The following is a 13,920-nucleotide window of genomic DNA, read 5'->3' as shown; positions in this document are numbered from 1 at the left end:
GTTAAAAGAGCAGTCTGAGGACATTCCCAAATCCCAGCTAGAACAAAGTTATAGAGTTAAGGAGGGGGTCAAGATTCTCTACTCCGCTCAGTCTGACGAAACATACGAGCTTGAGGAGGGACACACAGATGAAGCCACCACTGCTCCAGCTCTCAAATCTGTGGAAATGAAAGAGCGGCCCCGCCTCTTCTTGACCCCACTCAATGAATCTAAACAGACTCTTTCCAAGGAGTCATCCTTTTCACTGTTGCAGTTTGACAAGGAGGCAGCTTCGTTGTGTAGGGACAGAATGTTGAAGCTCAGTCTGACAACAGATGAAAAATGTGTCATCCAAGCTGAGGTGACCAATCAGATGCCCAATCTGGACAGTGCACAGACACTTAAGACGCAGATAGAAGAGGAGCAGTTGTTGAATCTGCAGGTTGTGGCAGATCAAGACCTCCTTCCCTCTGAGAGCAGCTTCACATGTGAGAAACCCACTGCAGAGTATGCTGGCACCTCAAAGAGCCCAACACTGTTACAAAGTGTTAGCCAGGAGGATCAGAGGACACTTATCTGTGAGGACACCTCTGAGTTTGATGCTACAACTAGCACCATGACCCTCCATCCTGAGAAAGAGGGCTTAACTCTGCTCCACCTTCAGTCTATTGCATCTGTGGAAGCTTTACCTAAAGAGGGTTCTCTTTCTGTGGATAAGCCGGGGCAGCATACAGCATTACAGAAAGCTGAGAAAGTCAGAAACCATGCGGCCATATCTGAAGAGAGGCAAGAAATCTTAGCAGACTATCATTCCAAGCTGGATTTATCGGTTGCTGGCATGCAGTCTCAGCTAAAAACTGAACCTAGACCCCACAAAGTCCTGCAGCTCTCTTTTCAACCCATGGAGTTGCCCAAAGAAACACCAGTGACCACTGATGTCAAGCAGCAGCGGGCAATGGTTCAGAAGGAAGATCGCTGGAATGAGATTCATGTCACCAGTGTGTCTGAGAGTGAATCGTTAGAGGCTGGTCACACTGAATTTCTCCCTGCTGTGGAAAAACATGCCTGTAGTACTGCTGTTGAGCCAAAAGTCCTTGCCGAGCCCACTCTGGTTGAAGAGAAAGAGATCTCCACTGAGAGTAGTTCCCTTCTGGAGGCAGCAGAGCAGGACTTTGCTGTTCAGATTCAGGAGGGCCAGTCAGTCAGGCAGTCCATTGTGATGGATGAGAAAAGAGTTATGCTTGGAGAAGTAGCACAGGCTGTAGGCAAGTCTGAGTCCACCGGAGCCATTGTCACTACTCAACCTAAACTGTCATTACTGGTCTCTGAGTCAATGGACAGCACAGCCCTGCCCAAAGAGCTGACTTTTGTTATTGAGCTGCCAAAGCCGACTGGTGTTAACGTTCGTCACCAACTTAGAGATGTCCTCCAGTCTGCTATCACCAGTGATCAGTGTGTACTACTGGCAGATGTTGTCAGTGGTCTTCAGCCTGTGGAAATACAGGAGGTCAGGGTTCAGAAAGAACCGAAGAGAACCCTCTTAACATACCTCATCATCACACCTGGGGCACCAATTGAGATCACCCTGGCTTTCCAGGGAGAATATCCTCAGACAGCTGACCTCAGAACTGAATTGCAGGCAGCTTTTCACTCAATTGTGTACCAGGAAGCGTCAGCACTGACCTCCGATCAGCCTGGAACAATGCAGCTAGACAAGCCTCAAAGAGCGCTGGTCACAGCTGCACGTTCCAAGGAGGTGTTTTCCTCCGTAGTGGAGAGTCAACACGTGGGGGAGAGCACGGTAGCTCTCACTGCTGTTACCTCCCAGGCTGCTGCCGTGATGACAGAGTCCAGAACAAGGATCGAGTGTGCTGCAGCTCAGCAACTGGTTGTTGTGGAGGATTTAAAAGCAACAACAATTGACCGGACAATTGCGTCACAGATCAATATTACCACAGAGTCTCACATGGCTTTCCAGCAGTCAGTCCAGGTTTCAGGACAGGAAGTGAGGTCAGTAAGAGAAACAAGCAGTGAGGAACATTCTGTTGTTTTGACTCCTCAGTCTGCACCTTCCTACCAGACTCTTGTTATTCAAGAGGAACACTTAGAGGAGGTTATCCAGAAAGTTGTCACAAAACCTGAAAAGCAGCCAGACTTATTGTCCCCCCTCACAGACATGTGTGTGGAGGAACAGAGTCAGGTCGTTTTTGCCACCACCATCAAGTATGTTTCGAAGGCAAAGTGGTATTTTAATGGGCATTTAGTGCAATCTGGTCAAGAGTTCAAGTGTTACACTGACAACGACACTCACACACTGACGATCACAAAAGTAATCAAGGACAGACATGATGGAGAGTATGTTTGTGAGGCTGAGAATCCAGTCGGCAGGACAACAACGTCATCGAGGCTCACGGTGGTCTCACGAGGTTTGATGATCACATCAGTCTATTCATGATGTCCTCTCTCCATCCCTTACCACTAATCACCACATCCTGTTTCCAAAGTATTTGATACAGCTGAGCAGGTCACTGGGCCCAACTAACTCATCCAGTGTCACCTCCGTTCATGACCTTCTGAACACTAGAATCACGCTCATGGTGGAATCTGGTGTTCAGACGTCTTTCATGCTTTTCATTTGCATGACATCTTCCTCCTCCAGGTCCATCACATCTCTTCATTTCTGAAAACTCTGTCTCCTCATTGTTGCCTGAACACATCCCCCAGTCACCTGCACCAAGCACATCTTGATTGCACAAAATCTGGGGATTGTGTTCTTGCTGCTTTTGTTTCCTTAAAGAATCCACAAATCTCTTCTCATTTCATAATCACTGTTGCAGATCCGCTCAACTCTGCTCATTTGATCATTACATCTTTGTTCTCTCTCCTGCAGTGCCACCTGTATTCAAGCAGAAGATCATGCCGATGGAAATAAATGTTGGAGGTCATGCCAGATTTGAATGTGAGATCGAGGATGCCCCTGATGCGGTCTTCAAGTGGTTTAAGTCCAGCATCGAGATCAAGCCAAGCGACAAGTATCGGATCATCGGCAGCCACACCAACTCTTCTCTGGAGCTCCTCAACCCTGTCAAAGCTGACAGTGATGAATACACATGCAAAGTCACCAACCAACACGGCTCAGACAGTTGCTCTGCTGTGCTTGTTGTCACTGGTAAGAACCGCCACAGGTTTTCAAAAATGTACAGAGAGAATGAGAGAATTATTGACGCCCTTAGTCAATCCGCTTTTTTTGCGACACATCCCTGTTATGGTACAGAGATGCTGTTTGAATTATCTTCTAAAGTCTGTTTTACCTGCTTCCCATAGAGATGTACCCGCCAGTTTTTGTATCAAAACCAGAGCCCATGATTTTATTTGTGGGAAAATCAGCCATGTTCCAGTGCTCCCTGACTGGATCGTCCCCGCTGGAAGTTGTCTGGCACAAGGACAATATCATCATCTCTTCCACGGAAAAATGTGTCACGAAATGTGAAAAGAACAAATATTCTCTTCACATTAAAAGCCTGCAGCCTTCTGACCAGGGCTTGTATATGTGCAAGGCCTCCAATATTGTCGGCACTGCCACCTTCACCTCCGAACTTAGAGTAATCAAAAAGCCCAGTTTCGTAAACAAGGTTGAGCCGCTGTTGCTCGCTATCAGTGACCCACTTAGGCTGGAGTGTCAGGTGGATGAGGATGTTGGTGTGACCGTAACCTGGACCAGAGATGGCAAGAAGGTCCATCAGAGCATGGAGTCCAAATTGTGCTTTGAGGACAGAGTTGCTGTTCTTGAGATCCCCAGCTCAAAACTAAAGGACTCTGGGAAGTATGTGTGCACTGCCACTAATGAGGCTGGCAGCTCCTCGTGTGAGGCGGTGATCTCAGTTCAAGGTAAGTTCTTTGAACAGTTCCCTTGTAAACAGGTGAATTAGCACTGGCTGCTAATTCTAACACGTGCACTGCTTTATTTTTTGTTGCACAAGGGCACTTGTTTGTCTGGTCTTGTTATGACAGGTCTTTGTTCTCTTAAAACAAACAGAGCCACCAATATTCGTCAAGAAAATGGATGCCAAGCTCACATGGAGACAAGGTATTTCTGCACGCCTACAGTGCAGTGTGAAGGGTTCAGCCCTGCTCCACATCCACTGGTTCATGAACGAGCGAGAACTTAGTGATGGGGAAAAATATAAAATTTCTTTTAAAAGTGGAATTGCCACTTTGGAGATCACCGACCTGCTGGTGACCGACAGCGGAACTTACACCTGTGAGGTGTCCAATCATGCTGGCCATGAAAGCTGCAACTCTGTTGTGTCTGTTAAAGGTTTGTTGCATCATTCACTTGCTTCGTTTTAGCCTCTTTTGGTAAACACACAAACTCTGTCACTCAGAACCACCATCAATCAGAAAAGAGCTGCAGACTCTAGAGGCGGTAAAGGGCACAGTAGCCCAGATGGAGTGTGAGATCACTGGAACGGCTCCTTTTGAAATCTGCTGGTTCAAAAATAAGAAAGCTCTTAGCAGTGACAAGAAGTACACAATTGTCATGCAGGAGGCCTTGTCAAGGCTAGAGATCCGTCCATTTGAGAGTGCAGATGTTGGAGATTATCATTGTGTCATATCTAATGATGTGGGGAAGGTCACAACCAAGGCCCAGGCCAAGCTGAAAGGTTAGTAGCTCTTGACAACAATCCGATGAAAGTGATTTTTACACTCTTGGTTGTTTTCATAGAATCACCAACCTTTTCCAAGAGGGTTGAAAGTGCCACAGTAATTTTAGGAAACACAGTGAAACTACAGGGCACTGTTAAAGGCTCTTCACCTCTAAACGTGAAGTGGATGAAGGACTCTGAGATTTTACGAGACGATGATTTGAACATGAAAATGGTGTTTGAGAACAATGTTGCCAGTTTGTGGATAACTTCTGTGGCTTTGCACCATGAAGGCAAATACACTTGTCAAGTCGAGAACGAGGCTGGGCATCAGAAAAGTGAAGCTGTTTTGACCGTACAAGGTCAGATATCCCCGCTAACCTCTTTACTGTCTTTTTTCTTTATCTTCATGTATAAATTGATCCATCTCTTCCATTATATACATGAATAAACTGATCAATGTCGTCACAGAACCTGCCAGAATCCTAGAACCTGCAGAGTCCATCAGCGTGACTGCTGGGGACTCAGCCAGTCTCGAGTGCAAATTTTCAGGGAGCCCGGACCTAACTGTAAAGTGGTACAAGGATAAAAAAGAGATGATCAGTGGTCGCAAATTCAAGATGACCACCAAAGACAACATTGCTACCTTGAAGATACTTTCAGCAGCACGAGCCGACACTTCAGATTACAGAATGGAAGTGTCCAACAAAGTGGGGAAAGACCAGTGCATGTGCTCACTGACAGTCCTGGGTGAGCTCTTGGATGTTTCTACTTTCTTTTGTTCTGTAATTGGGCTGCTGCTGAGGTGAAGATCCACACTAGAGTTATTGTGAGCCTTCTTCAACATGTTTTTTCTTTGACATTCAGATCGCATTATGCCGCCGACTTTCACCAAGTCCCTGAAAAGAGTGGACGGTACTGTTGATCATGAAATTTCAATGGATTGTAAAGTTTCTGGGTCTCAACCCATGACCGTAGTTTGGTTCAAAGATGACCAAGAAATTCAGTCAGGGGTCAAATATCTCCCTGATTTCAAAGACAACTCTGCCACTTTGAAGGTTTTCCGTCTGGAGAAGTTAGACTCTGGAGTGTACAAATGCAGAGCAACAAATTCTGCTGGCTTTAAAGAGACAAGCGGCACACTCTACGTAAAAGGTCACCTTATTTTCTTTGTTTTTATTGGCATATACAGTAGCTAACTTGGAACTCTCTTTAAATGGCTCCAGAGCCCCCAGAATTCACAGAGACGCCAGAGAAGCAGGAGGTTGTTCCAGCAGCTACCGTGTCCCTCAGGGTGGCTTTTACTGGAACAGCCCCTCTGACAGTAAAGTGGTTCAGGGAGAATAAAGAGATTGTGACTGCTGGCGCCTTTTTCATCAAGAGGGATGCCACTTCAAGTACTCTGGAGCTGCACTCAGTGAAACCAAGTGATTCTGCCTGTTACACTTGTGTTGTGTCCAATGACGCAGGGAAGGTGGACTGCACAACGTCACTGTTTGTCAAAGGTGCAGGTCTTGTTGGCAGTAGCCTTGTCCTTTCAATGTTTATAACAGTCTTCTGCTTCTTGACTCAGAACCTCCTGTGTTCGTGAGGAAGATTGAAGCTACCAAACTCATCACCAGCTCTCACTCTGCCCAGTTGGAGTGCAAAGTGGCGGGCAGTCCAGAAATAAGTGTGAAATGGTACAAGGATGAAATGGAGATTTTCCAAAGTCCCAAGTATGCCATGACATTTCAGGAGCTTGTGGCCACTTTGGAGATACAGGACTGTAAAATTGAAGATGGTGGTGTTTATGTTTGTGTGGCATCCAGTGCAGCTGGCAGTGACCGCTGTAACACAACTGTTACTGTCAAAGGTCAGTTCCAACTGCTCCTACTTTGTGACAATTGGAGCCCACATCCTGATGAAAATGGTTTCCTTAGGCCTGATCTTTGTAACATTGATATTAAATTAGTTATTTTTGTGTGTGTCTTTTAGAGCCACTGGCGTTTATTCGTAGCTTGGAGTCCAAAGATGTTGTCAAGGGTTCTGAGGTGGTGCTGGAAGGCCAAGTTTCAGGGTCCGCTCCCTTTACAGTGTCATTTTATAAAAACAGCAAGTTGATTCGGAACGATAGAAAACACAGAATTACTGTCAAAGAAGATTTGATAGTCTTGCAAGTGCTAGCTGTGGAGCCAGGGGACACCGGCTCATACCAATGCACTATTGAGAATGAAGTTGGCAAGAGCACCTGTGAATGTCAAGTCACTCTTAAAGGTCTGTTAAGAACTTCATGCTGTAACGATTAACTATGTCGTTTTATTTTAGTTGAAGTTAGCTATTCACTGTCTATCTCAAGTGGAGGTCTGACTTCTAATGTCCATTTCCTGTAGAACCACCAACATTTGTGCAGAAGCTGGAGAACCTCAGTCCCCTCCTGGGCAGTGAATGTTCTCTATGTTGCACCTTGAAGGGTTCTGAACCCATTTCTGTGACCTGGCTCAAGGACAACCACGAGATGAAAGAGAGTGAACTCATCCAAATTTCTTATGAGAACAAGGTCGCTCTGCTTCACATCAGCAGTCTGCAGACAAACCACAGTGGAAAATACACTTGCCAGGCCAAAAACCAGGCTGGTGGTCAGACCTGCTCTGCTGTCCTGACTGTCAAAGGTTTGTTAGAAACTCTAACTGAGATAACCAGGATAAATACGATTGTTTTGTTTCCAATGCAGAGCCAGCTAAGATCACAGAGGAAGCCAAGTCTATCAGTGTGACTCAGGGTGACCCAGCCACTCTTGAAGTCAGGTTTAAGGGGACAAAATCTTTGAAGGCTCGCTGGCTACGAGGTGGGAAAGAGTTGACTGCTGGCCAAAGGTACAAGATCCAAATCACAGACAGTAGCTCTGTTCTGAAGATTACTAAAACGGAAAAAAGCGACATTGGTGATTATGTCTTTGAGGTGTCCAATGATGTTGGGAGCAGTTCTTGTGAAGCATCTATCAACGTTCTTGGTCAGTCACTGGCTGAATGACGAATCTTTTGGTTTTTATCTTACTTTTTATCTAACTGTCTCTTTTTTTAAAAATTTGTCATAGATCAAATTATTCCACCATTATTTACCAGAAAACTTAAGCAAACCGAGAGCATCAGAGGGTCTTTTGCCCACCTAGAGTGCCTGGTCTCAGGCTCACTGCCGATACAGATCCAGTGGTACAAAGATGACAAAGAAATTAGGTCTGGCGGCCGACATAAGGTGACTTTCTTTGAGAACGTGGCCTTTCTGGAGATTTCTGATCTAGATAGAAAAGATGGTGGCAGCTACACCTGCATTGCTCAAAACGAAGCAGGGAAGGTTCAGTGCTCTGGAACCCTGTTAGTCAAAGGTTTGGACACAATCCCAAAGTTTTGGTGTACTTGCATCCAACACCTGTGACATGTTATTATACTTGCTTTTGCAGAACCCCCCTGTATTATTGAGAAACCAGAATCCATGAATGTCCTGCCTGCCTCCAAGGTCCAGTTTAATGTCTTGTTCTCTGGAACCCCTCCAATCAAAATCAAGTGGTTTAAGAACAAGAAGGAAATGTCATCCAATTCTGAGTGTTTGGTGTTAAAGGACAACACGTCCAGCTTGCTAGAGCTCTTCTTCGCCAAAAGCTCTGACTCTGGAGAATATATCTGCGAGATTGAAAATGATGTGGGCTCTACTTCCTGTCAGACCACTCTTTTTGTAAAAGGTTCTTGCCTCACTTCTCTACATAAATACAGTTTGTGTCAGATTAACTATTTATGTATCTGACTCTGTACCTGTCTGTCTGTCACTTCCTTCAGAGCCACCAAAGTTCACACAAACCCCAGCCCGCCTATCGGTTGTCCGGCCTGGGCAAATTAAAGTATTTGAGTGCCAGGTGACAGGGACGCCAGAAATAGATGTTTACTGGTTCAAAGACGGTTCTGAGATCAGCCCAAGTCATCGTTGTAGGGTAGTATTTGCTAACTTTGTGGCTACTCTGGAGTTGGAGGTAGCTGACACCAAAGACAGCGGCTTGTACTACTGTGAGGCTCGTAATGAGGCCGGGAGTGAGAGCTGCAGCATGGAGCTGAAGGTGAAAGGTTAGTCATGGTTGCAGACACAGTAATGTCAAATTTCTTACTCTTCAGAGCAAAATGACGTGTTTTCTTGCCAATACCAGAACCTCCAGCTTTCATTCAGGAGCTGGCTCCAGCTGACGTTGTGAAGGATGCGACAGCTAGCTTTAGCTCCCTACTCTCTGGAACTCCACCTTTTGACATTATATGGCACAAAGACGCAAAAGAGATCAAAGCAAGTGCCAAACATATAATTTCCCAAACCAACGATTCCCTGAGTCTTGATGTGCATAAATGTGATGCTGTGGACGCCGGGGAGTACCAGTGCACGGTTTCTAATGAGGTCGGAAGTTGTTGGTGTAAGACAACTCTAAGCCTCAAAGGTCTGTCTGCGTAAACCTATAGGAAACTTCTAACATTATCATCGTCTAATAATGAGTGTTTTTCATTTTGTCTGCCAGTGCCACCCACGTTTACCAAGAAACTAGCGGACACAAATACGGTTCTCGGACAAGCAGTCGTGCTTGAATGTGTTGTTCAGGGTTCTCCCACTCTTGCTGTGCAGTGGCAGAAAGATGGAAGCTGGATTTTAGATGATTCACCGATGGAGAGAACCTTTGAGAACAATGTTGCCACTCTGAGGATTCTAGCCTGTGAGGCTAGTCACAGGGGGAAGTACTCTTGTCAGGTGGTCAACGAGGCGGGTCTGGAGAAGTGTTCTGCGACCCTGGACGTGCAAGGTATGACCAAGGACATCTGCTGCCAATGCCGCAGACCTTCAACAGCTGTTTTCTCTGTTGTTGTAGTGCCCCCTCAAATCAAAGAGAAGCCAGAGCTTATCAAGGTTACAGTTGGAGATCCGGTTAGTCTGGAGTGTAAGGTCACTGGGTCTCCAGAGCTCAAAGTCAAATGGATGAAAGATGGGCAGGGGCTTCAGTCCATCAGGCAGCACAAGCTCAGCTTTGAAAACAACCTGAGCCGCCTGAAGATCCAGTCCACCCAGAAGGAGGACCAGGGAGAGTATGTCTTCCAGGTGGAAAACCACATTGGCAGCTGCACCTGCCGGATCAGTGTGGTGGTGCTTGGTCAGTTTCAATTTCAAAGGCAGTGAAAATCCGTTAAGCTAACTTGCACTTTATCTACAAACAGAACAAGTAATTCCGCCAAGTTTCACACAACCACTTAAAGACATGCAGGAAGTTCTTGGCGACTTCCTTCAGCTCTGTTGCAAAATATCGGGTTCGCTGCCCATCTCTGTCAAGTGGGAAAAAGATGGATCCAAAATTTCCAGCGGGATGAAACATAAACTGATCCAGCATGACAACTCTGTGTCTGTTGAGATTGAACAGCTGGAATCAGCTGATGCTGGCGTCTATTCTTGTCAGCTGACCAATGCAGCCGGGAGCTGTGAATGTAGCAGCTTGCTCTTGGTCAAAGGTCAGACGGCTTCTCTGTGTAAATGCTTTTGTCGCTATGTTTATTTAACAGGCTGCATCTTGTCTTCAGAACCTCCAAGCTTTTTGACTCTGGCTGAGTCTCAAGCAGCTCTGCCCAACACCACCGTTCGGTTTAAAAGCACATTTCAAGGAACTCCGCCCTTTATTGTGAAGTGGCTTAAGGAAGACACAGAGCTCCTGACTGGTCGGTCCTGTTTCACCAGACTGGAAGGATCCTCTTGCTTCTTAGAACTCTATTCTGTGGCTGTCAGTCAGAGTGGAGTTTACTGTTGTCAAGTCAGCAATGATGCAGGTTCTGTGCGCTGTAGTGCAGACTTAATAGTCAAAGGTTGGAGTCCCTTATTTTTCCCTCTCATCCAGCTTCTAACATGACTGCTGCTGCTTCTGTTGACTAGAGCTACTCAGTTTCAACCTGCTAATGTTTTGATTTTCATATTCCAGAACCTCCTGAGTTTGTGCTGAAGCTTCCTGCTGCTAAGTTTGTCAAGCAGGGCGAGTCACTGCGGTTTGAGTGCAAAATTACCGGCTCGATGCCTCTTACCATGGCCTGGTACAAACAGGATACCAGAGTCACAGAGCACAGCCGCTGCAGGATGTCCTTTGTTGACTCTGTAGCAGTCTTGGAACTGCTGGACACCACTTTTGAGGATGATGGAGTTTACACCTGTGAGGCTCAGAACGATGCTGGCAGCATCAGCTGCAGCAGCACACTGATGGTTAAAGGTCAGTTGGTCACTACCTTGAGTGACACAAGCACTGCTCTACTTGAAGCTGAATCCAAAATTAAAAAAAAAAGTCTGTTAAAACTCAACTAATCCATCTGACTTTAACAAATGCCCATCTCAAATTCTAGTCTAGATTGGATAACATCACAGCCTGTGGTTTCTTTATCTGAGATGAATCTTGTTTACAACATTATTGTATAAAGGCCCATTTTTGGGTGAACACTTGCCCCGTCCGCCAACATAGATTAATTTAAAGATTTCTAACTAAATTGGAAAGCTTGTTCTAAAGTTTCTTAAATATCAGATACCTTCCACACAAAACCTGCTGTGTCACGGGTGCCCTACACCTGACTTATTGTTCGAGTCGTGTATCGTTCATTTCTTCAGTCTCCCTTTTTTCACTTGTCCAGATGCATGTAAAAAAAATACACAGCAGAGCTTTAACATCTATCACAAACCTAAAAAGTTAGCTTTAGAGTAGACTGGTAACCAGTTCTGGTTTTCAGCTTCAAGTGTCTCCTGTTTTTTTTGCCACTGATGTTTCCTCTGTAATGGTATCATGTCCTCCTGTAGAACCACCATCTTTTATTAAAGTCCCTCAACCTGTGGAGGCTCTGAAGGGCAAAGACGTCAGTTTGTACTGCGAGATGAGTGGCACCATGCCATATCAGGTCACCTGGTTCAAAGACACTAAACCTCTGATGGAGAATAGGAAGTATAAGATTGTGAGCGAGGGTGGCTCGGCCACGATGCATCTTATTGGGATTGAGCCTTCCGACGCCGGTGAATATGAGTGCAAAGTCTCAAACAGTGTAGGCAGCGACTCCTGCCAGGCGACTGTTAAACTCAGAGGTCAGTAGAGAAGAATAGTCATCTGGAATTACTTTGTCACGTGCTGACTCAACATTTTTGCGTTTTTTTTTCGTCTCCCCAGAGCCACCATCTTTTGTGAAGAAACTGTCTAACATGACAGTGATTCTGGGACAGGAAGTGACCCTAGTGGCCACCATTAAGGGCTCTGAACCCATTACTGTGTCCTGGGTTCAAGACAAGGATCACATCCTCAGGGACGGCGACAACAGGAAAATCACATTTGAGAACAACAAGGTCGCTCTTAAAGTCTTTGCGGCTGACGCCTCAACGGCGGGCAAATACACCTGCCAGCTCCGAAATGATGCCGGGAGCGTGGAGTGTATGGCTAACTTAACTGTCCTAGGTTCGTACGATAATTCTCTCCTTCTCTCCAGTTCTTGGGCACTCGGCCACACGCTTCACTCAATTACTGCTTCTTCTCTTGGCCCCAGAACCTGCCAAGATCGTGGACAAGCCAGAGACTTTGAGCGTGACTGCTGGAGACATCGCCGCCCTTGAAGTCAAAGTGTGTGGGACGCCAGAGCTTGTACCCAAGTGGTTTAAGGATGGAGTGGAACTGGCCTCCGGGAGAAAGTACAAGATCTCCTTCTCTCGCATGATCTCCAGTCTGAATGTGCTTGCCACAGAGAAGATGGACTCTGGCGAGTACACGTTTGAGGTCATGAACGAGGTCGGGAAGGACCTGAGCCGGATCAACCTCACTGTTCTAGGTCGGAGACCTCTTTTGGAACCTCTAGACATTTTTTTTTCTGATAATCTGACAAATGTTTTCTTTCTGCAGACAAACTCATCCCCCCATCCTTCTCCAGGAAGTTGAAAGACTGCAACTCTGTGCTTGGCAAGGCGGGAGACCTGGAGTGCAAGGTTTCTGGGTCGGCACCTCTTACTATTTCCTGGTACCACAATGACCAGGAGATCCAGAGCAGCCCCAACTGTGACGTTTCCTTCTGCGACAACAACTGCACCCTCAAGTTGCCCATGCTTAAGCTGTCCGACTCAGGAGTGTACAAGTGTCGAGCCATCAACAAGGCGGGATCCTCCGAGACCAGCGCCAATCTGGCAGTCCGAGGTCTAAAACAAACAAGCACACAAATGCATGATTTATAGATACATATCAAACGTGCAAAAGCACCTTCATAAAGAAACATATTTTGACCGACATTAACATGAATGCACATAGCCGAAAACAAACCTCTGTTGAAAAACAGTGTGTTTAATACTCACACTCATAATGTAATCTACTAATACCTGCCACTCTTTCTGTCACACAGAGCCCCCATCTTTTGTGGTGGCACCACAACCTGTCGACGCTATGCCAGGCTCTGACGTTAGTTTCACAGCAATGGTGAAGGGCAGTGCCCCCCTCAAGCTGCGCTGGTTCAGGGGTACTCAGGAGCTGGTTGCCGGTCGCTCATGCAGCTTCTCTCTAAAAGACAACCAGGTGACGCTTCAGCTTTTTAAGGTGGATGCGTCTCACGCCGGCGAGTACACTTGTCAAATCATCAATGATGCTGGCAAGGAAAGCTGCCAGGTGAACCTGGGTGTCAAAGGTCAGTGGTGATTCACACTCCCCAGTCTACAAATTGTCTGACTAGTCCAGTATGGACTCATTTAGAACTCCATCAGTCATGAGTCTGTTTCTTTTTTGTGACATTCGGGGTCCACAAGGATGTGCAATGCTACTGAAAATAATCTCTGAGATGAAACTCATTGTGGACTCAAGTTTCCAGCAAGACTCTTGGTCAATCAGATTCTGAAAAGCTTAACTCAAGTCTATGGTTGTCTCCTTAGAGCCAGCATCATTTACCAAGAAGCTGAAGGACGTGTCGGTGGAGAAGGGCAAACCTCTAACGCTGGAGTGTTCTTACGCGGGGACACCCAAAATCTCTGTCTCCTGGTTCAAAGACGGTCAGCAGATCTTTGCATCATACAAGTACAATGTCACAACGACGGAGAGCTCTTGTCTGCTGGAATGTCTAAACACAGACGACAAAGAGTCCCCTGGAACCTACTCCTGTCAGGTGTCCAACGATGCTGGCAATGACTCCTGCCAGGCAGTTGTGACTGTACTGGGTAAGAATCATCTTCTTCTTCAAACTTAAACACTTTTAAACACTCCAGATGTTCTATGGTGCTGATGATGACATCAGTCTCTCACTGTTCCTGTTGC

General features: G+C 46.2%; 3 protein-coding genes across 3 annotated transcripts; all 3 read left to right on the top strand.

The window, feature by feature from the left end:
- The first annotated feature begins 2,285 nt into the window (after positions 1–2,285).
- Positions 2,286–6,397, top strand: LOC148068495 (titin-like). The gene is made up of 12 exons (XM_087804629.1): positions 2,286–2,405; positions 2,870–3,148; positions 3,304–3,867; positions 4,016–4,297; positions 4,365–4,643; positions 4,706–4,987; positions 5,097–5,375; positions 5,493–5,780; positions 5,852–6,052; positions 6,095–6,130; positions 6,199–6,297; positions 6,363–6,397. The coding sequence occupies exons 2-12, from the start codon at positions 2,896–2,898 to the stop codon at positions 6,395–6,397; spliced, it is 2,598 nt and encodes an 865-aa protein (XP_087660755.1). The 5' UTR covers positions 2,286–2,405; positions 2,870–2,895.
- Positions 6,398–6,811: 414 nt separating this feature from the next.
- LOC148068494 (CAVP-target protein-like) lies at positions 6,812–7,863 on the top strand. The gene is made up of 5 exons (XM_087804628.1): positions 6,812–6,881; positions 6,998–7,276; positions 7,339–7,617; positions 7,702–7,816; positions 7,860–7,863. Exons 2-5 carry the CDS (start codon positions 7,123–7,125, stop codon positions 7,861–7,863), a joined length of 552 nt encoding a protein of 183 aa, XP_087660754.1. The 5' UTR covers positions 6,812–6,881; positions 6,998–7,122.
- Positions 7,864–9,299: 1,436 nt separating this feature from the next.
- On the top strand, positions 9,300–13,852 carry LOC148068493 (titin-like). Its single transcript, XM_087804617.1, has 11 exons — positions 9,300–9,435; positions 9,502–9,780; positions 9,845–10,132; positions 10,184–10,480; positions 10,594–10,875; positions 11,451–11,729; positions 11,812–12,093; positions 12,182–12,460; positions 12,532–12,819; positions 13,022–13,300; positions 13,542–13,852. The coding sequence occupies exons 1-11, from the start codon at positions 9,300–9,302 to the stop codon at positions 13,850–13,852; spliced, it is 3,000 nt and encodes a 999-aa protein (XP_087660743.1).
- The last annotated feature ends 68 nt before the right edge of the window (positions 13,853–13,920 follow it).

Source organism: Callionymus lyra, chromosome 12 (genome assembly GCF_982586985.1).
Source record: "Callionymus lyra chromosome 12, fCalLyr1.hap1.1, whole genome shotgun sequence".
NCBI lineage: Eukaryota > Metazoa > Chordata > Actinopteri > Syngnathiformes > Callionymidae > Callionymus > Callionymus lyra.
This window is presented reverse-complemented; position numbering and strand designations above follow the sequence as displayed.